This window comes from Macaca nemestrina, chromosome X, assembly GCF_043159975.1.
Source record: "Macaca nemestrina isolate mMacNem1 chromosome X, mMacNem.hap1, whole genome shotgun sequence".
Lineage (NCBI taxonomy): Eukaryota > Metazoa > Chordata > Mammalia > Primates > Cercopithecidae > Macaca > Macaca nemestrina.
In genome coordinates this window covers 25,005,524-25,031,732 of record NC_092145.1, presented here as the reverse complement: position 1 = coordinate 25,031,732, position 26,209 = coordinate 25,005,524, and the positions used below count along the sequence as shown (strand labels likewise).

Here is a 26,209-nt window from a genome sequence, read left to right as displayed (position 1 = left end):
GTCAATCCTGAAGAGCAATTCTAAGCATAATGTCATGAGCATAACCCCATGTCTATCTACAGTCTTCTGGCTACATAATCCATTTTATGCAGGAAGCAAAATGTGGCAGCTCTGGGACATTTTAGAAGCCCTGATGGTATGAGGAAAGTCCTGATAAGTAGAGCAGCTTTGGCGCTTTTCAATTAAATGCTTGATAAATGAATTTCTCTGGGATTATGCTTGTTTCTTTAATAGTGCCCACAAAACTGGAACGTGAGTTGGTTTTATGAAGTGGAAGAATTAAAAGCACGTTGCAAATGGCCTCTAGAAGAAAACACTTTCAATCATTTGTTTCAACTACACCAAGGTTGCCAGTTCTTAATGGCACTCTAGGGGAAGGCACTGTGCTGGTAAACACACTCAGGGCCTGTATGCACTGCATCTTCCTGAGCTGAGAACAGAAGATAAAGAGAATATGTTCTTGAGGAACTGTATCACTGTTGATTTCTGACTCTCGGTCCAAGCTCCTAATCTTCTCTTCCTTTAGAGATATCAAAACAAGAAAGTTCTGGTCAATGGGCTTCCCTTTTCAGAGGATAACGTCAGCTGAATATTGATGCATCAAGGAGATTGGAGAGGTTGACTTTACACACCTGGAATAGAATGGGCACCTGATTCATGGTTGTGATATACGATTCCATCCAGATGTTAGACTCTCTGGTCCTCATTGGTGGTTCTTATTGCTGAGAGCTCTCACTTGATAAAGTCCCATCTTGGCTTCTAGCTTTAGAATACTGTGTCTCATTTTTTTCCCCAAGGTTTCCCTCTTCTTGGTATTGGCTATTCCTCTCATCTGCAGTTGCTCATTATTACACTAAATTGACTAGCTGCAAAGAAATGCCAATGTGCTAGCTGCACTTGTGTTTCTTCCTTTAATGAGATGCTTGATTAAAGGTACTTTGTGTCACATGAGTTTTCTATGTTGCTATTTGCTTGACAAGATGAAGCAGGGAAGAGGTGTGCACTCTGGTCGTCTCCAAGACAGAAGACTGAGGAATTTTAGGGATGAACCGACTACTTATTCATTGAAAGGTGTACACTCCAGAACCCTTAGAAATGCCAAGGACTCATACCTAAAAGCAAAGCCCTTAGTATAAGAATTACCCCCGAGAGGGGCTTTTAATCTCCAATCAGCCAAACATTCCCCATTGATTTTAGAGCATAACTTCCAGGGCATTTTCATTGTCACTGAAAAGTAGGTAAAGGGGCAAGGAAAAAGGTTCACTTAGGGCGCATGTACCTTTTCCTTAAGATTTTCCAACATTTTTTCCACCTGTAACTTGTCATCTTTGAGTTTTTCAAGTTCAGCTTCTTTCTTTTTATATTCCTCTTGGACTTTGAGTAGATGCTATAAGAAAGACCAAAGACAATCAATTTATGAATTATGGAGCCACACTTCATTTAAAATCCCTGGCTGAATTTAGATATATCAGGTGGGCCTGCCTCACTTTCCTCCAGCACACACGACCATTTTTCCATAAAGAGATTGGGCAAATCAAGATATTTTCACTTTACATTATTTTATCTGGCTCTTAAGAAATTCCTTTGAACTTGTTAATATTTGAGAAAGGTCCTGAGAAACTAATTGATACAGTCACTTAACTTCTTCCCTATTCTGGGCGGGGGTCAAAGTAGGGTGCAGTTAATACTGTGTGGGCAATGTTTTGATTGCTGCATAGAAGTAAATGTAATGTAAAGCATTCTTGCAAATAGCCATTTGCCAAGCCAAGTTCAATTTCTATGAGGAAAGTAGTAAAGAATCCAAATTTTACATATGTTAGTTTCCATATAAGTAGGCAGGAAGCTATATTTAGCTAATTACTAATAATTTCATTACTAATAATTTCAACAAATAATATTTATTTGAGTGCCTAATATGTACTAAGCATTGTGCTAAGGGTTTTATATGCACGGTCTCAATTAAGCCTCACAATGACCCTATGTTACTATGATCCCTAAGGCTAGGAGAGGTTAAGTGGCTTCCCTAATGCCATTCAGATAGTCAGTAGCAGAGCTGGGATTTAAAAGCAGGTTGGGTCAACCCCAGAGTTCATGTCCTTACACACCTTATTATACTATACATCTTTTGAGATAAGATGGGAGAAATTTTATCATCATTTACAAGGCATTTTTTTTCAATACAAAATAATCAAAACGAGTGAAATTATTTTTAAGAGGTAGAGACCTAATTCTCACTGAGGTCTTTGAAGTGATGAAACAAAATAAAATTTCATCATTTTTGAATTTCATTTAAGTAGCAGAACTATCCTTATGTGAAATGGTTTGAAAATCAAAGAGGGGAAAAACAGCAACAACAAAAATATTTCCAAAGTCGTGCTTTTCAGAGGCTTGCAAAAGACCATTGGAAGGGCTAAAAAGCATGGTACAATGTACATTGTCAAAATTCTTTGAAGTGTAGGTGAGGAGGTGCATTTTTTCCATAGAAAGATTTATGATATAATTTACATGTTCTAATTAAACTCCATGGTGATGGTAAAAGGAAGGTGAGCATTACTTCACACATTTTGTTAACAGAAAAGGTGAAATATTAATGTCATATTACTTGTTGTATAGGAAGACAATGGTGGCAGAAAGAATAACTTAGGGTTCCTAGTGCCAGAATAGACCATTGTTCATGATTTGTAATTTCCAACCAGCAATTAGCTTTGCCCTAGATAATTTCAAGGCATACAGTTAAAAACTATTGCACAATTTAAGGTATAAGGACAATGGCTGGTAGTCTAGCATGACAGAAGACAACAGTGGCCTTACTCAGAGGCACTACTCCTTTACTATATTGAAGGCAGCTGTTGATAACTTTTAAACTGTAGAATCACTGTGGTGATGGTTACATAAAACTCCTAGATGTTGAACATCTGCTACACTTCTGTGAATGCAATCACAGTTGGGTGCATTTATTTACTTTGCTTTTTACACTTTGAATTATGCACAGGTAAACTCATTCACATAAGTGACTGTTAATACAAAACAAAATAAAAACAAGTTGGTATTATGCACTCAAAGCATTGACACTTAAAAACCTATAATGTACCTATTTCTACTCAAATCAAGGGTAGATTCCTGCCATTCCTTTTAAAAGGCTATATTTCTTGGTATTCTATCAACTAGATATGTGTTCATCAGCATTTTTTCATATCTAAATAATTGAGGTTCTTCGTAAAGACCCTGAGGCCCTGTCTAGATCCCTAAGTACCTTCTGAAGCATAAGGAAAAGATTAGATTATGTTCAGTGTAGTCTAATGTTAAATATTTTTCATTTAATGCTCATTCTTTGAAAATTGGCAATCCATTGCTATCTCTGTATTAACTGGAATATTTAATTAACCACAACAATAATTCCTTCCTTAGCCATGCCAGATAATATTACATCAAGAAGAAGAATAGGTTTGATATTCGATTTGCTTGCAGGGGACTCTTCTACAGGTGAGAAGCTGATGCTATTCTACCCAGAAGCTCAGAAAACCAAAATGCCTTTACCTGTTGCATTCCTTGCAGGGCTTGTTGCAGGAGTTTCAGTTGCTGTTCTTTGTTTGGGTCATCTTCTCTGTGGGCTTTGCCTTGTTCTTGCTTGAGCAGTTCTACTTCATTCCGGTAGGCATCGAGCTGCCAACGGAGGCTGTCATTTTCTTCCTTCAGAGCTTCTGCCTGTGATACTAAGGCTAAACAATCAATATAAAATATGAAACCATATATCCAGATTCATTTGTGGTTCATCTGAATACCACAAAAAGGTTGGTTCTTCCTCTTGATGAAGAACTTTAGGTTTGAGTTGGCCATGTCAGCAAGAGATGGACACAAAAGCACACAGGCCCGCTTTTATAAATGAACTAGGATTCCAACACACAAAAGTTCACATCATATTCCTCATTCTCCACCTCAGATATAACTAAGATATTTTGAGGTAACATTAATTTCTTTTATTTGAAATGTAGGAAATGGTAACAGCCCTGTAATAATAAAATACAGGACCAATTCCCTTGAATCGACAACTGCCTACACAATAATGTTGCTGACAGATGTTTTTAAAGAATGTAGCATTGAGAAACTTAACCTCAGAATTTCCTGCTGCTCCATAGCTTTGTATAAAGAGTCAGATTCTAACTTCAGTTACACTCATTTTATTTTTACTGAAAATGTAAGGGGGAGTAATGAAGAATCAAAGTAGTGCCAGAGGTTAGCAGGCTGGAAAGCAAATGCTGAGGGACACGGTTATGGGAGCACACAAATATGGGAGCCCGGAAAAGGAAATATGAGGCACAGATAGAGTTGTGTTAGTGAATATGCAATTGCATTTCAAGATTTCTTTCTTTCCTTCCTTCCTTTTTTTTCCTTTTCTTTTCTTTTTTTCTTTTTTTTTTTTCTTTTTTGACAGAGTCTCACTCTGTCGCCTAGGCTGAAGTGCAGTGGTGCCATCATGGCTCACTGCAACCTCTGCCTCCTGGGTTCAAGCAATTCTCCTGCCTCAGCCTCCTGAGTAGCTGGGACTACAGGTGCCTGCACCATGCCTGGTTACTTTTTGTATTTTCAGTAGAGATGGGGTTTTGCCATATTGGCCAGGTTGGTCTCGAATTCCTGACCTTGTGATCCACCTGCCTCAGCCTCCCAAAATGCTGGGATTACAGGTGTGAGCCACCGCACCTGGCCCAAGATTTCTTAATATGCACGTTTTCATGTACTTCTTTTCAAATAACTGTTAACCAACAATTTGAAACACACACACACACACACACACATGACTATAGCATTGACTCATCCCACAGAGGAAAGATAAATGTAAAAACTAAGACACAAGATTTCCAGTTTCCAGTCTGGCGTGTAAGGACATTTAGAAGCTGCCACTCTGTCGTAATAACAAGTAAAAAGCTGAACAACCTGAAAAATCAACAACTCTTTTTTATATTTGTTAGTGAAGTGAGGTTATAGGGCAAACAGCTGCCCCCAAAACAAAACTGGAGATACAGACAGGTGAATATAGAGAATCACAATTTACTGGACCAAAAACCCATGAGCAGAAACCTCCAGGGGACCCAGTCCTTGGGTAGGAAAACCTAAGCTGTAATTAAGCAATTGCTGGAGGCTGTGTGGACAAGTCTGTGAAATTAGCTGGGTGTGGTGGCAGGTGCCTGTAATCCCAGCTACTCAGGAGGCTGAGGCAGGAGAATTGCTTGAGCCTGGGAGGCAGAGGTTGCACTGAGCTGAGATCGTGCCACTGCACTCCAGCCTGAGTGACAGAGCAAGACTCGGTCTCAAAACAAACAAACAAACACTCCAGGAGGACCCAATCATTGGAGAGCTCCCACACATTCATAAGTTTTACCTCCAGGAGATATACCAGTTCCTCACAGTAAATATCAGAGAAAAATCTCATGTTTCTGACAGGGGAAGCGGAAAAGGAACAATTTTGAAATTGCAGACCATTTTGGTCTTCACAAGGCCTGCTCTCAGGAAAAACTATTTTAGCAGAGCCTAACAGACCTGGGGGAAGATAAATATTCAACTCCAGTCCCCTCCAGCCATCCTGTCCCACCAAAGGGGTGTGTGTGTGTGTATGTGTGTGCAGGGGGGTGGTGGTGGGAGTGGGATAAAACTGAGAAGCACTGGTGAAGTTCACAGTTCAGGGACACAGGTTCACCAAAAGACTGAGACCTAATCATAGAACTAGAGAATGCTTTCCCTTCCTCCATACCTTACCACCATATTACTAAAGGGCTACTTATGAGAGTTTCTTTCACCTAGTACATCATGCCCAGATTTTAACAAAAAAATTACAAGGCATACTAAACAGTAGAAAACACAGTTTTAAGAGATACAGAAAACACCAGAACCAGACTCAGATATGGAAGAGATGCTGAACTTATCAGACTGATAATTTTTTTTTAAAAAACTAGGATTAATATGCAATGGGCTTTAAAGAAAAAAATTAGACAACATACAAGAACAGATGGATAATAAAAGCAGAAAGAAGAAATTCAAAGAAAGAATAAAATCAAATATTAGAGATCAAAAACACTAGTAGAAATGAAGAATGCCTTTGATGGGGTAACTATTAGACTGGACATAACTAAGGAAATAATCCCTGAGCTTGAGGATACGGCAATAGAAAATTCCAAAACTGAAAACCTGTCTTAGTCCGTTTTAACTGCTATAACCAAATACCACAAACTGGGTACCTTATGAACAACAGGAATTTATTTCTCACAATTCTGGAAGCTTGGAGGTCCAAGATCAAGGTGCCAGTAGCTTTGGTGTCTGGTGAGGGCCTATTTCCTAGTTCATAGATGGTGCCTTCCACCTGTGTCCTCACATTAGGAAGGGACAAGTGGCTCTTTGGGGTCTCTTTTATAAGTGTATTAATCCCATTCATAAGGGCTCTGCCCTTATGACCTAATCACCTCTCAAAGGCCTCATCTACTAATAGCACATTGCTGATTAAGTTTCAATATGAATTTTGGGGGACACATACATTCAGACCATAGCAAAAACAAAAAGAAAAACAACAACAGATGCTGGCAAGGTTGTGGAGAAAAAGGAAAGCTTTTACACTGTTGGTGGGAGTGTAAATTACTTCAAAGACTGTGGAAGACAGTGTGGTGAATCCTCAAAGACCTAGATCCAGAAATACCATTTGACCCAGCAATCCCATTACTGGGTATACACCCAAAGTAATATAAATCATTCTATTATAAAGACACATGCATGTGTATGTTCACTGCAGCACTGTTCACAATAGCAAAGACATGGAATCAACCCAAATGCCCATCAATGATAGACTGGATAAAGAAAATGTGGTACATATACACCACAGAATACTATGCAGCTATTTAAAGGAATGAGAGCATGTCCTTTGTAGGAACATGGATGGAGCTAGAAGTCATTATCCTTAGCAAACTAACGCAGGAACAGAAAACCAAATACTGCATGTTCTCACTTATAAGTGGAAGCTGAATGATGAGAACACATAGACACATGGGAGGGAACAACACACACTGGGGATTGTTGGAGGGTAGGGGCTGGGAGGAGGGACAGCATCAGGAAAAACAGTTAATGCACACTGGGCTTATTACCTAGGTGATGGGGTGATCTGTGCAGCAAACCACAATGGCACACATTTAGCTATGTAACAAACCTGCACATCCTGCACATGTACCCCTGAACTTTAAATAAAAGTTGAAAATAAAAAAAGACTGATAAAAGTACATAACAGAATATCCAAGAACTATAGGACCACTACAAAAGGTGGAAACATGTGTAATGGGAATAGCTGGAAGGAGAAGAAAGAAAGAAACAGAAGCAATATTTGAAGCAATAATGACTGAGAATTTCTCCCAAATTAATGTCAGACACCAAACCATAGATCCAGGAAGTTCAGAGAACACGAGACAGGATTAAATGCCAAAAACCCCTTCTGCCTATGCATATCATATTCAAACTTAAGAAAATCAAAATAAAGAAAAAATCTTGAAAGAAACCACAAGGGAAACAAACACTTTACCTATAGAGGAGCACAAATAAACATTACATCTGCCTTCTTTTCAGAAATTGTACAAATAAAAAGTGGAATAAAATATTTATGGAGTTAAGAGAAAAATAATCAACAACCTAGAATTCTGTACCCTGTGAAATCTGGATCTACATAAAGAAAGGAAGAGTATCAAAGAATGAAAAAGTGAAGGTAAAATAAAAACTTTTGGCTGGGCGCAGTGGCTCATACCTGTAATCCCAGCACTTTGGGAGGCTGAGGTGGGTAGATCACCTGAGGTCAGGAGTTCAAGACAGCCTGGCCAACATGGTGAAACACCGTCTTTACTAAAAATACAAAAAATTAGCCAGGTGTGGTGGCAAGCGCCTGTAATCCCAGCTACTCAGGAGGCTAAGGCAGGAGAATCACTTGAACCCGCGAGGTGGAGATTTAGTGAGCCGAGATCATGTCATTCCACTCCAGCCTGGACAAGAAGAGCAAAACTCCGTCTCAAAAAACAAAACAAAACAAAAAAACAAAAAACAAAAAAACAACCCCCCCCAAAAGTTTTATTTTTCTTCTTCTTAACTGATCTATTATAGCATATAACTTTTCAAAATAACAATAGCAACAATGTATTCATTTATGTATGCATAAATATGTATATACAGGTTGACAATCTATAATGCAAAATCCAAAATCTGAAATGCCCCCAAATCTGAAACTTTTTGTGTACCAACAAGATGCTCAAAGGTTATGCTCACGAGAAATGCTCACTGGAGTGTTTTGGATTTCGAATGTTCAGATTAGGGATGCTGAACCAGTAAGTACAATGCAAATATTCCAAAATCAAAAAAAAAAAAAAATAAATCCAACGTCAAAAAACTTCTGGTCCTAGGCATTGCAGATAGGGGATACTGAACTTGTATACAGGCAGGCCTCATTTTATTGCATTTAGCTTTACTGAACTTCACAGGCTTTTTTTTTTTTTTTTTTTTTTTTACAAATTCAAGGTTTGTGGCAACCCTGTGTCAAGCGAATCTATTGGTGCCATTTTTTTCTGACAGCATGTGCTCACATTTTGATAATTCTCTGGGTCACATTTTGGTAATTATCACAATATTTCAAACTTTTTCATTATTATTGTACCTTTTATAGTGATCTGTGTTCAGTGATCTTTGACGTTACCACTGTAATTCTTTCGGGTGCCATGGATTGTGCCCATAGAAGACGGCAAACTTGGTAAATGTGTGTGTTCTGACTGCTCCACTGATCAGACAATCCCCCATCTCTCTCCCTCTCCTTGGGCTTTCTTATTCCCTGAGACACAACAATATTAAAATTAGGTCAATTGATACCCCTTTAGTGGTCTCTAAGTGTTCAAGTAAAAGGAAGTGTCACACGTCTCTCACTTTAAATCAAAGCTATAAATGATTTAGTGTGGTGAGGAAGGCATGTCAAAAGCCAAGAGAGGCTGAAAGCAGTGCCTTTTGCACCAAACAGTTAACCAAGTTGTGAATGCAAATGACAAGTTCTTGAAGGAAATTAAAAGTGCTATTCCAGCGAACACAAGAATGATAAGTAAGTGAAATAGCCTTATGGTTGATATGGAGAAAGTTTTAGTGACTTTCATAGAAGAACAAAGTAGCCACACATTCCCTTAAACTGAAGCCTGATCCAGAGTAAGGCCCTAACTCTCTTAAATTCTATGAAGGCTGAGAGAGGTGAGCTGAGGAAGCTGCAAAGAAAAAGCTGGAAGCTAGCAGAGGCTGGTTCATGAGGTTTAAGGAAAGAAGCCATCTCTATAATATAAAAGTGCAAGGTAAAGTAGTAAGTGGAGATGTAAAAACTGCAACAAGTTATTCAGAAAATCTGGCTAACACAGTTGATGAAAATGGCTACACTAATCAATAAATTTTCAATATAGACAAAACAGCCTTCTATTGAAATAAGATGCCATCTAGGATTTTCATACCTGGAGAGAAGTCAATGCCTGGCTTCAAAGTTTCAAAAAGTAGACTGACTCTTGTGAGAGGCTAATGCAGCTCGTGAATTTAAGTTGAAACCAATCCTCATTTACTATTCCAAAAATCCTAGGGCCTTAAGAATTATAATGAGGCTAGGCACAGTGGCTCACACTTGTAATCCCAGCACTTTGGGAGGCTGTGGGTGGATCACGAGGTCAGGAGTTCGAGACCAGCCTGGCCAACATGGTGAAACCCCATCTCTACTAAAAATACACAAATTAGCTGGGCTTTGTAGCAGGTGCCTGTAATCCCAGCTACTCAGGAGGCTGAGGCAGGATAATCGTTTGAACCCGGGAGGCGGAAGTTGCAGTGAGCCAAGATTGTGCCACTGCACTCCATCCTGGGCAACAATAGCGAAACTCCATCTCAAAAAAAAAAAAAAAAAAAAAAAAAAAAAAAAAAAAAAAAGAATTATGCTAAATCTACTCTTCCTGTGCTTTAGAAATGGACCAACTAAGTCTGGGTGACAGCATATCTGTTTATAGCATGGTTTACCAAATATTTTAAGCCCACTGTTGATACCTACTACTCAGAAAAGAATATTCTTTTCAAAATATTACTGCTGTCGACAATGCACATAGTCACCCAAGAGTATTGATGGAGAAGTACAAGGAAACAGATGTTGTCTTCACACCTATTAATACAACATCCATTCTGTAGCCTGTGGATCAAGAAGTCATTCTGACTTTCAAGTCTTATTATTTTAAAAAATCATTTCATAAGGCCATAGTTGCCATAGATAGTGATTCCTTTGATGGATCTGGGTAGATTGGAAACCTTCTGGAAAGGATTCATGATGCCATTAAGAACGTTCATGATTCAGGGGAGGAGGTCAAAGTATCAATATTAACAGGAGTCTGGGAGTTGACTTCACCTCTCATGGATGAATTTCAGGAGTTCAAGACTTCAGTGGAGGAAGTAATGGCAGATGTGGTGGGAATAGCAAGACATCTAGAATTAGAAGTGGAGCCTAAAGATATGGATTGAATTGCTGGAGCCTCCGGATAAAAATTTAATGAACAAGGAGTTGCTTCCTATGGATGAGCAAAGAAATGGTTTCTTGAGATGGAATCTATTCCTGATGAAGATGCTGTGAACATTGTTGAAATGACAACAAAGGATTTAGAATATTTCGCAAATGTAGTTGATAAAGCAGTTATGGGGTTTGAGAGGATTGACTTCGATTTTGAAAAAAGTTCTACTGTGGGTAAAATACTATTAAACAGCATTACATACTATAGCTAAATCTTTAATGAAAAGAAGAGTCAATTGATGCAGTATACATTATTGCCTTATTTGAAGAAATTGCCACAGTCACATCAACCTTCAGCAACCACCAACTTGATCAGTCAGCAGCCATCCACATAAAGGCAAAATTCACCCCCAGCAAAAAGATTACAACTTGCTGAAGGCTCAGATGATAGTTAGCATATTTTTTTTTAGCAATACAGTCTTTTAAAATTAAGGTATGTACATTTTTTTAGGCATTATGCTTAAAAGACTACAGTATAATGTAGACAACTTTTATATGAACTGGGAAACCAAGTAATTCATATGACTTGCTTTATTGCAATATTAGCTTTATTGCAATGGTCTGAAACGAAACCTGTAATATCTGTGAGGTGAAGTATTCCTGTATGTATTTATGTATGCTTATGGACAAGTGAAAAAAAATGACAGCAATGATACAAGAAGTGGAAGGGGAGAATCAGGAGCATTTTGCTATTATAAGATACTTGTAGTATGCATGAAATGATATAGCATTATTTGAAAGTGGGCTTGAATTAATTGTAAATGTATATAATCTACAGCAACCACCAAAAAATGTGAAAAAAGTATAAATGATATGATAAAGGAGAAAATAATCGAATAATATAATATGTTCAATTAAAAATACAAAGGCGGAACAAGTACAGAAGACAAAACTAGAAACAAAAAACAAGGGTAACCAAAAGAAAATAGCAACAAATATGGTAGATATTTATGCAACTATATCAATAATCACTTTAAAAATTATTGTCTAAGTATACCAATTAAAAGACAGATGTCAGTGTGGATTAAAAAATAAGACCTAACCATAGGTTGTCTACAAGAAATCCACTTTAAATATAGGGTGCATATAGATTAAAAGTAAAAAGATGGAGAAAGATATGCCATTTTAACACTAATTAAAAGAAAGTGGAAGTGGCTATATTAATTTCAGACAGAGTTGATTTCAGAGCAATGAAATTTATCAGGGAGTAAGAGGGGCATTGCATACTATTGAAGGGGTTAATACACCAAGAAGACATACCAATACTGTTTATGAGCCTAACAACAGAGCATTAGAATACACAAGTGAATAACTGATAGAACTGCAAGGAGAAATACATGAATCTACTATTACAGTTGGAGAGTTTAGCTCCCTTCTATCAGAAATGGACAGATCCAGCAAACAGAAATCAGTAATGACACAGTTGAACTGAACACCACCATCAAACCACTGTATATAATTACCATGTATAGACTATTTCATCTAATAAAAGCAGATTACACATTCTTCTCAACTCACATGGAAGTTTAACCAAGAGAGACCACATTATGGGCCATAAAGCACACCTTAAAAAGTAAAAGAAGAGAAATTTTACAATGTATGTTCTCAGATCACAATGGAAGTAAATTAGAAATCAGTAACAGAAAGATAGCTGGAAATTCCCTAAATACATGGAGTTTGAACAGTATACTTCTAAGTAACACATAGATTAAAAAAGAAATCTCAAGAAAAATTTACAAGTATTTTAAAATAAATGAAAATGAAAATACAAGTTATTAAAATTTGTGAAATGCAGTGAAAGCAGTACTTATGCGGGAAATTTATAGCATTTAATCCATCTATTAGACATAAAGAAAGTTCTAACATTAATAATCTAAGCTTTTACCTTAGGAAACTAAAACAAGAAGAACAAATTAAACAAATGCAAAGTAAGCAGACAGTTTGTCAGTTTCTTACAAAACTAAACATACTCTTATCATACTATCCAGCAATCATGCTCCTTAGCATTTATCCAAATGAACTAAAAACTTGTGTCCACACAAAAATCTGCACATGGATGTTTACAGCAGCTTTATTCATAATTGCTAAAAGTTGGAAGCAATGAAGATGTTCTTCAGTAAGTGAATGGATAAACTGCAGTACATCCAGACAATGGAATATTATTCAGTGCTAAAAAGAAATGAGCCATCAAGCCATGAAAAGACATGAAAGAAAATTAAATGTATATTACTAAGTGAAAAAAGCCAATCTGAAAAGGCTACATACTATAGGATTACAACTATATAATATTCTGGAAAAGGCAAAACTTTTTACTGGAGATAGTAAAAAGATTAGTCATTGCCAGTGATTAGTGAAGAGGAAGGGATGACAAGGGGGAGCACAGAGGATTTTTAGGGCAGTGAAACTATTCTGTATGATACAGCAATGGTGGATACACACCATTTTAAATTTGTCAAAACCCAAAGAATATACAAGACCAAGAATGAACCCTAATGTAAACTATAAACTTTAGGTAATGATGATATGTTAATGTAGGTTCATCAATAGTAACAAATTGTAATCAATTGTAACAAAATGTACCATTTTGGTGGAGGATGTTGATAGTGGGGGATACTGTGCTTCTACAGGGACAGAGATTATATGGAAACTCTCCACTTTCCATTTGATTTTGCTGTGAACATAAGCTGCTCTAAAAAAGAAACTTATTAATTTAAAAAATGAAGGAAACTTAGGTTGTATGTAATTATTTATGGTTTAGGGCACATTTTCAAGTTCAAAAATCATAAAGCCTATTTCAAAATATTTAATCAGATTTTCATTCACTCAACAAACATTCATTGAGTACCTTTAGAATGAAAGGTAGAATGAAGTGGAAAGCAAAAAATTGTGTAAGGGTAGACATAAATTAGGTAAAAAGCCTTGCGGCTTTTATTTTGAGCCATCTCCTCAACCTTATTTTTAATGAGAACCAAATAATTATGGTGGGTTTTCCATAGGTATTAAAGAGGTCAATAACACTAGTTTCAATGTAGTCCAGAAAATACAATTTAGAAAATCAAGTTTCAGGCTTATGACTATGGTTTAAAAAATATGATCCCACTAGTTTCTATTGTTTACACGCCAAATTAATGGAAACATTTGTAGTTTATACCTTTTTTGATTACTAACAGAACACAAAACCCAGAAAAAGAGACATTTTTAAAACGGATTAAAGCAGACTGGGCCGCAGGCCCTGGCGCCCGCGCCCGCCTGGAGGGATGGGGCTGCCTGGCACCCAAGGGCGAGGCCTGCTGCGTTTCATGCCCTGGCCGCCGCACCCCACATCCGCGCTGGGATGGTGAACCTGGCGGCCATGGTGTGGCGCCGGCTTCTGCGGAAGAAGTGGGTTCTCGCCCTGGTCTTTGGGCTGCGCTTGTCTACTTCCTCAGCAGCACCTCCAAGCAGGAGGAGAGGGCAGTGAGGGATGGAAATTCCCCTGCAGGTTCAAGACCATGATCAGCCCATCCCGTGGAAAGTGCAGTTTAACTTCGGCAATAGCAGTCCTCCCAGCAATCAGTGCCGCAACCCCATTAAAGGGAAACACCTCATCACAGATGAACTCAGCTACGTTTGTGAGAGGAAGGATTGCTGGTGAATGGCTGCTGTAACGTCAACGTCTCTAGCACAAAGCAGTACTGCAGCGATGGCTGCTGGTCAAATGGCTGCTGAGTATTGTGTCTCCGGCTGCCTGCAGCCCAACAAGCAACTTCTCCTGGAGCACTTCCTCAATCGGGCAGCTGTGGCATTCCAGAACCTCTCTATGGCAGTCAAAGATCACTTGGAGTTGTGCCTGGTCAAAAGCAGGACCTCATCCCAGAGCCTGCAGCATGAGAACACCGACTGGGACCCCATAGCAAAGTACTGCTATGGAGAAAGCCTGCCAGAGCTCTTCCCTGCATGACAGGCCAGTGGACTTGCTCCAGCCTGGGTGAGCAGGCCCCACTGAAGAACTCCCCTCCTGGGGCCCAGCTTCAGCACTCAGGCCAGGCGGTGGGAAGAAGACAAAGGCAGCACTAGGAAACCTTGCCTTTGACCACTTCTTATGTTGTCATCTTTGGCTTCGTTCACCACCTGGGCTTACCAGATAGAACTCTTCGGTAAAGCAGCTTGGACCCTCCAGCTGGTCCCTTTGAGAAAGATGAAACCACAGGCCAGGCTCATGGCAGTGTTGGTGTTCTTGGATGACTCGACCCTGAGACCTGCACAGGGACCTGTGACTTGTGTTTGTCGGGGACTGGTGTCACTTCTAGGTTTGATCCAGGCCTTTTCACTGAAAAATTATTTATTGGAAAACCTTTGGAGTAGTGGGAAAATTATAATGTTTTATGTAGGAAAATGCCTTGCCCTTCTAGTTGAATATGTTCAAGGAAACTATTTTTGTTTTTGTTCTGTGTTCTCAAGTTTCATGAGTTAAGTCATCCCTTCACCCAGATAAAATGTTTTGTCTTTTAGGACGTGGATGTTCTCTCTAGGCAGTTATTTTTGTTTGTATTTTGAGAGTATCAAGCGTAGGCCCTGAACATAACCTGTCAGCCATATCCTGACGTCTAAAATTACCTAAAAACTCAGACACTCTTCCATTCTAATCTAACTGCAAGATTTCTAGCAGTAGGCACCGTGTGTCCGCCCTCAGGTTCTTTTCTAGTGACAGTTGAATGTGCTCATATACCCTATGGAGAACACTGTTTTAGTAGAAATCTAACTTCTTATCCTGGAGGAATTTTCTTTTGCCACTTAAAATTAACTGTGGGCTGCTAAGCCAGGGTACAATGGGAGCCTGAGGAAAGTCAGAGGCAACTTCCTCTGTTCTGTCAATAGAAACCCAATGTTGAGGCAATTCCTAAACAGAGATGCATCTAACAGCCTGCTGTATGTGTTCATTCTTTATTGCTTTCAGCTTTGGGGGTGCAATAGGTATAAATGTTTAGTTTCCCTATTATTTGCAAAGAAGAAGAAGAAACCCAACTTATCAGAGTGCTGCAAGAGAAGAGTCTTATTCCTGCCCTGAGTGGGAGATGAGAATGGTCATTATGGCTTAGAGAATGCTGCACATGTAGGTTGCTGGTGTGCCCTCAATCCACATGCATAAAGCACTCCCCATTTTTCTACTGTAATGCAGATTCTTCGACTCAAGGTCTAGAATATTTGATCCTGAGATCAAGACATTATGCCCTTTGAATAGTACTGCTCTTTGATTTCAGGAGTTACATTAACACACAACTCTCCTATATTCCTTCACTAACCTCAGGATTGAGCAAGGTCTTTTTTATTTTTTTTGTTCAAATTATTGACCTGGGAGCAGGGTGCTAGTTCTACGGTCAGAATTCAACATTTTTTTTCAGTGGAGCTTTTTCTTTGGGCCATATTTGCGTTCCAATACATTTCCGCAATATGTAGTGGTGATTTTCCTTAACTTCCTACTACTACCTCTTATACTCATTTCCCAAAATAATTTGCCTCTCTTAAATAAGTTTTCTTAGAGGGTAAGCTATCAGGCAATTTAAAAAATATTAGATCCCAAGAAATCTATTCCGTTTGCATTAAACTTTTCAGATTCCATGTGTTTGCAGCAGGACTAAATCAAACTCTGACATGAAAAAATAAAAATAAAAAATGGATCAAATTTACAATTTGTATATTAAATGTATAAGAAAGTTAAAAGGCAATTTGACAAAGATATGAATTTTCTTAATTACTTATAGGGAAGAACTTTGGGTAGAAGAAAGTAAAAGAAAAGTGACAGAAATTAAACTGGCCGGGTGCAGTGGCTCATGCCTGTAATCCCAGCACTTTGGGAGGCCCGAGGTCAGGAGTTTGAGACCAGCCTGACCAACACAGAGAAACCTGTCTCTACTAAAAATACAAAATTAGCTGGCTGTGGTGGCACATGCCTGTAATCCCAGCTGCTCGGGAGGGTGAGGCAGGAGAATCCCTTGAACCCAGGAGGCAGAGGTTGCGGTGAGCTGAGATTACACCATTGCACTCCAGCCTGGGCAACAAGAGTGAAACTCTGTCTCCAAAAAAAAAAAAAAAAAAAAAGAAATTAAACCATAAAAATTATTAGCTATAAATGGTGAAAGAAGGGTTTATCTAAAGGAATTTCAAAGAGAAGATTCATCCTCTAAATAATGAATGGAAAGAACCTGTGCATTACAAAGATGAAATATTGCTGTGGTTTGGTTATGATTTATTTTTCCTCAGCAAAACCCATATTGAAATTTGATCCCTAATGTGGTGGTGTTGAGCCTAGTGGGAGGTGTTTAGGTCATAAGGGTGGATCCCTCATGAATAGATTAATGCCCTTCCTGGGGAGGGGGATGCATTCTCACTCTATTAGTTGTTAAAAAGAGCCTGGCTGGGCTCGGTGGCTCAGTTCATGCTTGTAATCCCAGCACTTTGGGAGGTCGAGGTGGGTGGATCACGAGGTCAGGAGATTGAGACCATTATGGCCAACATGAAACCCCATCTCTACTAAAAATACAAAAATTAGCTGGGCATGGTGGTGTGTGCCTGTAATCCCAGCTACTGGGGAGGCTGAGGCAGGAGAATCCCGAACCAGGGAGTCAGAGGTTGCAGTGAGCCAAGATCGCGCCACAGCACTCCAGCCTGGCGACAGTGCGAGACTCCATTTCAAAAATAAAATAAAATAAAAAAGCCTGACACCTCCCCTATCCTCTTGCTTCCTCTTTCACCATATGATCTCTGCCTACACTGGCTCCCCTTTACCTTCTGCCATGAGTGGAAGCAGCCTGAGGTTCTTACCAGATGTAAATACTCAATCTTGAATTTTCCAGCCTTCAGAATTGTGAGTCAAATAAACCTTTTTTCTTTATAAATTACCCAGTCTTAGGTATTCCTTTACAGCAACATAAAATGGACTAAGACAAATATATATATATATATATAAAACCCCTCTATTAGTGTGAAAACATTCCCTGCTCCTAAAAGGAAGCTGCCTTTAGAGAGGTGCTGGGTTTAATTCAATTCCTTGAACATGGGGGTTTTCCTAAAACTAGTATGTACTGATGTAGGCTGCTGTGGTCAGATTATCTATCCAAAGCAGAAAGTGGCAATGTGATAGGAAGGGTTCTGGTTAGAAATATCTTCTACTACCAGTGTTGTTGAGGTGTTCCTAGCATCCACATTTGTTTTCTGTGGATGGCCATGCAATGGTCCTGATACAGCAGTTTTAAACCTTGCACTTTAGTTTTAAAAACTTACAAAAAGATCTTTGGCATGACATACTCATTTTATGATTGGTTTTATTATTAATTTTAATTCTTGTTGTTATGCAGATTTTGTGTCTTTTGGATTCCAAGCACTCCAAATAATATCTATCCTTGCCATCTTTTCCAGTGGTTGGGATACTTTTCATCAGACAAGCACTAACAACCACAACATCAAAAGAAGATGCTAAGAGTGAAGATTATTTTTATATACAAAACTCTATAGAAAAAGGCATACTAACTATCTGCCAAACAGAGGAAGAAATATTTGATTTGCTTGTGGGGTGAGTACCAAGGACAGTATCTTGAGCTGGAGTTTGGCCGAATAGTACACAGGTTACTCTGTAAATCAAGTGACTCCTACAGATTAACAATTATTTATTTCTGCTTTGGTTTGCATGTTTGTCCTCTGGCAGTCCACACGGCTCAATATGAAATAGTGATATTTCATTTTCCTCCTTTTATTTCTTCTTGTACTGCAGGTCAGTAATTATGCTCATGTTCTACACGTCACATGGAGATACATGGAAGAGAAAAGGGCAGAGATCTAGGAGAATGATTAGAAGTGTATTCTCCAGTTTAAATGTAAAAATATTTTCCCTCTGAGAAAATGAGGAGGAGAGACTGCTTTTGTCCTGGGGGAAAGGGCATGCTGATGAGCAGTGATAGATACCTGCAGCCAAGTGGGAGCAGATAATAATCTTCTCAGTGTGGACCTGTCACCAAGCAAAAGAAAATGCGATCGCCTGAAATGCTACTGAGGGGACCTTACCTACAAAATATAGTTCCCACTCTCTGAAATGAGGGTTTTTTGTCATTTTAATGAGGACACCAAGTCTTTCCTTTCACAGACTTAATATTAATTGGGCCCATTTCTGAAGTTGAAGTTCTTTGTACATTGCCAGAACATTGAAAAGTTCAATATTACCTTTTAATAATATGTTTGAGTAGGTGAATCCATCAGTCCTGATACTAAAGAGCATAGTACAGTGAATGTATTCATATCCTGCCATCATTAGTTCTTGGCTTCTCCTTTATGACTATTTCCTATGTGGGGAAAATGTTTCTCTTTATGACAATTGTTCCTCAGATCTGAAGGCTGCCAGTTCATCATGGCAATATGAAAGTATGAAGGCAGCTGTGAACTCCTCTTTTTAGAGGAGCCACTAACAGCAAAATCCCAGACATGTTTCTGTACAACAAAAGATCAAAAATGATTTTGTGCCATTAAAAAATTAGTGCCTGAGTCTCTTCAATGGTATAAAGAAAACAAGAAAAAAAATTAGTAGAAGTAAATTCAGGGAGTCAGCCACCCTTTTAAAGCTTAATTACAGGAGATGCCAAAAATGTTACAAAATTATAGAAGGAAGAATGGGTAACATTCCACTCAAGGCTCATAAGAAAGTTTGAGTTGCAGAGATTCGCAAAGGGAAAAAGCTGAAAAGAACAAAGAGTGGGAAGAAAGGGCAGGAAATGATATGAATAAGACCTATTGGGGTGGTTGCAGGTCAGCTCAGGTAAAAAAATCTCAAGTGAGTTTCCTGACCTCACAATGCCTTGCTTTCCTTTGCCTCTACAGGTTATTGTCTCCATTCTAATCAGGCTTCTGCCAGCATGGATGCACCTGGAACCTCATTGTTATCCCTCTTAGATCTCTAAATTCCCACCTCAAACATAGAATCCTCATCTGCCATTTTCCTCACTGCCTCTCATCACCCCAAGACTGCTCTCTTTCCTTGCTGGGATCTTTAATCTCACAGAGTGGCCAACTTCATTAAGCTAGTTCATTAGCTGCTTTCTGGCTGAATAGATCCCAGTGCAAACTCCTTAGTGCCTTGTATTGCTTCAGCTTCCTGAAAACCTTTGGCCAGGCTTACCATGCCAATCCCCAACTCACAGTCACTTGACTCCACTCTCTCTTATCCTGGGCCACAGAGAACTCTTATAGGAAGTTGTAGAGCTAGGCAACTAGATCAATACACACCCATGTTGGCCCTTGCTGATGGATCTCTCACCTCTCACTGATTTCTTCCTTCCATACTGCCCATAGCATTTATTCCAAATCAGTTCCCTTCTCCTCGTGGTCTCATATACAAATCATTTTTGTGATTAATAAACAATCTGTTAGTATATGGAGAAGACTGGGCTACCTACACACTTTCAGCTTCCCCTCTCTTGTCTCAGAGAAAGAGGGCTCTCTCCTCTCTCAAGTAAACGCCACTTGAATATGGATCCTTTCCCTTTCTTTTTTTCAAATATTCCGCTTCCGTAAGGACTCTTTTATTTTCTAGCATCTTCAATCTCATACTCTCCATTGCCTCCTTCCTTTTTATTGAACAACAACAACAACAACAACAAAAATCCTTAACTTCATCGATTCTCGTTGCCGTTTGTAATATCCATATTTCCTTTTGCTTAGTACCCAACTTCTTGACGTACGGTCTTTGTTTACTTTATTAATGTCATATATTCTGGCCCTACCTCTATCACTCTACTAAAATAGCTCTTGCCCAGCACTGTTTCTCTCAATTCCGATTTTCTTTGTAACATCTGTTAATGTCAATGACTACTTACTTCTATAAAAGCTTTTCTTGGTTTCCACAACCCAATTTGTTTCTAGTTTTCTTCCACCCTCTCAGAACTGCTTTTTTTCTAACTCCTCTGCAAACTCCTCTTTCTTTCCTTCTCCCTTATTGTGGGTAGCCCCCCCAATTCTGTATTCAACCTTTTGCTCTTCTTTCACTTGCCTTTCATACTCCTTTAATAATTTTCTCAGGGCTTCAGCCAATACCTCTTCACTACCATCTACTATTCCTTCTAGTTTCTTCAACTCTAATTTGAATACAAATCCCTTCTGCCCATTTCTCAATGATCTACTATCTCCAGTTCATCTCATCATATTCTGGAAATCAGACCCATCCATCAGTCCATTTCTGTCAGTTCTACTGTTATGGTTTGAATTGTGTCCTCTCAAAAAAGATATGTTGAAGCTCTCAGAATCTGGTTTATTGGGAAACAGGTTCTTTACGAGGTAGTCAAATTACAATGAGGTCATTATGGTGGGTCCTAACTTGATATGATTGATATCCTTATTGACAGAGGAAATTTGGACATAGAAACAGGCATGCACACAGGGAGAACACCATGTAAACATGAAGGCAGAAATTGGGATGATGCATCTACCAGACAAGGAACACCAAAGATTGCTGGAAAATGACCAGAAACTAGGAGACAGGAATGGAACAGATTCTCCCTCACAAGGAGCTAACCCTGCTGAAATCTTGATCTCAGATTTCGAGCTTCCAGAACTGTGAGACAATACATTTCTGTCATTTAAGCAACCCACTTTGTGGTACTTTGTTATGACATCTCTAGTGAACCAATACAACCAACAGGTCTCCAGTCTCTCAGACTAGAAAACACAGATTCATTCCTGGCTCTTTCCTTTTCTTAATCATCTATATCCAATCTGGCACTAAAGACTTAGGTATATTCCTTGAAAATGACTCCTAGCATCTTTAATCTCATTGAATCCACTGCCTCCTTTTCTTCCACCATTTTTGTCTCAGTTCCTCTTGCCTTCACTCTGGTCCCACCCTCATCATTTTACATCTCACTTCCTGTAAAAGTATCTGGTTAGACTCTCTTAATTGAAGATTATCTCTTAAAATGTATAATTCATGTTGCTTTCATCATATTAGTGCCATGGACAAGATGTGCTTACAGTGGCATATTGCTTACTATGCGAAGTCTAAGGTTGGCATACATAGCCCTCCATAATTTGGACCCATCTACTCTACTCAGTCTTTTGTCCCCTATATACATCATGCTTATTTTCCTCTTTGAGCCCCGATCCTTTTACTCCCTCCCTTCCCCCCACCATCAAGATGCTTTCTTATCTTCCTTCCTATCATCTATACCTGTTCATCTTTCGAGGACCTGATCAATTTTTCACTGACTGTGACAACTCTGGCCCACACCTGATATCTCTTGCCTTGCTGCATTCTAATCAGTACCTTCCATGTTAGCAGCAAGTGGTATTTCTAAAATTTTGTGTGGATTTACACATATTTATATCTCTATCTCCATCAGCTTATAGGACATAGTGCTTGTTAATTAATTGGCCAAACTCTTAAAGTGGCAATAATGGAAAATAAAAGGTGGGGGAGGAAGAATGAGATTAGATTAATATCAAGGGAACAGAAAACTTTGGCCAGAACAATGAAGGAGAATTAGTCTAAGTCAATGTTTTCCAAATGTGCTTCCCAGACCACGAGCATCAAAATCATTTAGGATGGCTGATAAAATGCAGATTCCTCAACCCTATTACAGACCTATTGGATCAGATTCTGCAGCTTAGACATCTGAATTTGTAAAGGTAACCCAAATGATTCTTCAGTATACCAAGTCTGAGAACCACTAGTCTAAGTAAAGAGAGCAGAAGATGGGTGTTGACAGGGAACAGCTTTTCTTATGTTTACTGGGTACAGTACTTTCCATCATGGCTAACAAGATAATGAAATAGTTTTACACTATCATGATTTGCTTTGATGTGATTCTCCCTCTTCAATAGATTGCTTTGTGTACATCAGTCCTTTCTTCCATGGCAAGAGTATTTAAAGTACTGCATCACAAATATTGGCTGGCTAATACAGAGTCTCTCAAATAACAGAAATTTTGTGGCAGTCCAAGGAAAGATAACTGAGACTTCTAGGCTGGTTTTACTTTCTTTGGGAAGTAAAATCTAACCAGAAACATGCCATAGGCTCCTACAATTCAAGTTTGGTGGCATGGACAGAGGAAAAAAACAACTCTGAGATCTAGTTGCTTAAGCTTTTAATTGGAACCAAATGATAGCTAAAACATGTAGCCGCTTTAGATAAAAACTGAGGACCTTTACACTGGCTCACATTGAGCGGGATTTCTGCAGTTGAGTACTATAGAAGCGAGATAACAGAATTAGATACAATCGAGGGGAAGAAAAATGCACAAAAGTCCTTGAATTAAAATGAATTGAAACCTTCTGGGAGAAAAGCTATTTGGTAAGCTCCATTAAGTCTATTGTAGATAGCTTTATTTGACAAAGCAGCATCCTGGCATGTGGAACAGGAAAGAAAATAGCTATAAGATGATCTGTCAGGGAGTTTCCAGTCTCTAAACGAATAAGATTCTGTGCAGTAGCCAATACAGCTTTTAACTCAAAAGAGATACAGAAGCAAAATGCAATTATATAACTCTAGTAAGTGTGTTCAATCTGAATCTTCCATATACCCCTCTCCTCCCCCAATAACTCCACAAACTCAGCAATTTATCAAGTGGATGCTCAAACTTACGGTAGCATTTATTTCATGGCAACACTGGATAAACACTGTGTACAATACTGTAGATACTGAGGTGTAAACAATCATACAAGTGAAAGACTAATCAGCTATAAAACATCCTAGCTAAGCACTTAAATAATTTGAATAGTTCAATTCTTACTCGACTCTTTGTTTACTTTGGCTATAAGTTTACAGTATTTATTTGCAGTAATTAGTTAACTATCTGTTTACTTTGGCTATAAGTTTACAGTATTTATTTGCAGTAATTAGTTAACTATCCTGAAAATGCTAGATAACCACTGATTACAAAGAGTTTATTCAATATAGATAGCAGTTTGTATGTTTAGGGTTCAAACATATGGCAAAAATAGAAAAAATTCAGATGTAATAGCTAATGAATACCTTTTTCAAAGTCTGACTTGGTGTTTTTCTTTCCTTCAGAGTTTCTGTTCATGGAGTGAAAATTCTAAGACCACTCAAGTGGCTATAGAGCTGCTGACTTCACTATACAAGCACTGGAACCAGGAAATTCAGATTTGAATTACAATCTCTCTCTTGTTTACACACACACACACATACACATACACACACAAACCTTAGGAACAGTATACAACTATATCTCCAATCTCTAGCATAGTGCTTAGCATGTAATAGTTATTAAATAAGTGGATGAACTCATTTAACCATCAGAAAATCCCTGTTAGATGTTTTTATGTTTGTTTGTTTTGAGGCGGAGTTTTGCTCTTGTTGCCCAGGCTGGAGTGCAATGGTGCGACCTCTGCTCACTGCAATGTCCACCTCCCAGGTTCAAGGGATTCTTCTGCCTCAGCCTTCCGAGTAGCTGGGATAACAGGCATGCACAACCACGCCCAGCTAATTTTTTGTATTTTTAGTAGAGACGGGGTTTCGCCGTTTTGGTCAGGCTGGTCTCAAACTCCTGAACTCAGGTGATCCACCCGCCTCGGCCTCCCAAAGTGCTGAGATTATAGGCCTGAGCCACGGCGCCTGGCCGTTAAATGGTTTTTATAATGTACTCCTTACAACTGTGGAAGCTGAGGCTCAGTGAGGAAGAAGTTCCTCCTAGGTCAAGAAGGACAGAGTTTGGACTAGAACTCAGGTGTTTCAACTTTAGGTCCAGTGGCTTTTCCATTGTAACTTCCTATAATCTGACTCCTAAGATTGTCTGGAATGGTTTGCCTAAAAAGAGTAGTCTTCTGGCTATTTTATTATCTGCAATGGTAATTCTCCCATCCAAGATAGTTTATTATGTAATTGAAGGGGAGGGTATTATCAGTTGTTCAAAAAGTTTGCCCTATGGGTCCCACTAAGGACCTATAACATGGCCTCTGTCTCACAGTGAGGTTCTGACTACACTAGGTTAGAGCTGCCTAAATACCCACTGCTTTTTGGAAAAGAAAGTCCACTTTTAATTAGGCACTTCAATGCAAGGTATGTATAAGTGAAAACCACAGAAAAATCCTGTAGCCACAGGGCTGATACTCAGCCAGTGTGTACATATATGGCCTCACCAATTATTTCCAGCTGGTATCCAGGCTGATGGGTTGATGACCGTACCTTACTGGGTATTAGAAGTTTGAAAATATCATGTCTGCAAGTACATGTTTATTAAATAAAGAAAACAGAATTATCTTTACCTGATTCCTCAGTTTCTTTTGTTTCTGTCGTTTCTTCTATTTCATCATCAGACATTTCCATTTCTTCTTCTCGCCTGATTCCCATTAATTCATCATTATGAATGTTGCGAATTTCCTAAGGTTAAAAGGTATACTTTTTAGGTAGGAATTCCTTGAAAATGTTGAGGAAATGAACAGAGTTAAGCATAAGATAAAGCAGCATTTTTTTTGACATATTAGGAAAAAAATCCTCCAAATACTCTTAAGGTAAAGAGGTATGTTGAAAGTAAAACAGTATCAGACAAAGCAGACTTGGTTACGCTCTGTCTTGCATTAGGCTTTCTTTCCAGACCCAGGGCTCCAGGAGTCTATGATTCGTATATTCCTATCATATTAGAAAGTACTTTTGGCCATGAAAGACATTTTACCTCTTACATGGATTTGTGGACTTTCCCTTAAGGGTTCTGCCATTTTCACCTCCCCATGTTGGACCCTTTAATTTTGCTGCTTGCCATCCTCTTGTCTGTCCTTTTATAGTTTTACTCAACATAACTCTTAATTGAGTTTTTGTAGTTTTAGAAGTTACAGCAAAGATGAGCTTTCAGGAGTAATATTCTACCAGAGCAACCTTCCCATGGATAATAACTATAATCTTTGGACAAAACACAAAATAAAACCTATAACTACTTGATGACATTGGAGAGTGAACAAAAGCAGACACATTCTGAAGAGAAGCTGATACTTGGAAGAAAGGAATAGCATAGGGTGAGTCTCTCAGGTTTTAAAGGGCAATTTAGTCTGAGGGTAGACCAGAGTTAGCACCTCATAAGATGGCTAAATTTCTAATAGAAAGCCCATAGTCTTTATGGCCTAAATAACTCAAGGAGAGTTCAGGGCAGTTATAGCCACTGGAAAGCAAGAAGGGAATCCCAGAAAGGAGACAATAGAGGCAGGGGGAAAGAACTTTAAATTCTGTATATAAGATCTGCTCAAATGTCTGCATGATACCTGAGCCAAGACAGCATAAGGAAGATTCCCAACAGCACAGCTAAGGCTAAAAGAACTGAAATGACAACTGAGCTGCCATCCAAGAGATAGAATTCCCAGCTTGAATCCAACCAAGTAAATTGACCATTAAAACAAACAAAAACAAAGTCAACTTTCTTTGAAAGAACATAGTGTAATCCAGAGTCTTCACAACATAATATCTGTCATATCTAGGAAAAAGCCCAAAATTACTTGACATAGAAAACTAGGAAGAGATGGCCCACTTCCGAAAGAAAGGACAATTAACAGAGAGACCAACACTGAAATCACCTAGATGTGGTAATTTAGCAGACAAGAAACTAAGGCAGTTATTAATATAACTGTGCTCATGATGTAAAGAAAATATGTTTATAATGAATGAAA

The 26,209-nt window shown here is 38.7% G+C and overlaps 1 protein-coding gene and 1 pseudogene across 5 annotated transcripts in view; one reads left to right on the top strand and one right to left on the bottom strand.

Annotated features, from left to right (window-relative positions):
- The window catches only part of LOC105481440 (ecto-NOX disulfide-thiol exchanger 2), a 292,902-nt gene that overhangs the window by 9,865 nt on the left and 256,828 nt on the right, over positions 1–26,209 (bottom strand). For 3 of the 5 annotated variants that reach the window (XM_071088931.1, XM_071088930.1, XM_071088932.1), the window contains 3 exons: positions 24,821–24,935; positions 3,538–3,719; positions 1,280–1,387 (listed from right to left, as the gene is read on the bottom strand). In XM_071088931.1, the coding sequence (XP_070945032.1) occupies positions 1,280–1,387; positions 3,538–3,719; positions 24,821–24,935 (405 nt within the window). The remainder of the gene's footprint in view (positions 1–1,279; positions 1,388–3,537; positions 3,720–24,820; positions 24,936–26,209) is intronic. The other 2 variants (XM_071088933.1, XM_071088934.1) reach the window with 1 other exon arrangement.
- LOC105481439 (SREBP regulating gene protein pseudogene) lies at positions 13,914–14,519 on the top strand (annotated as a pseudogene).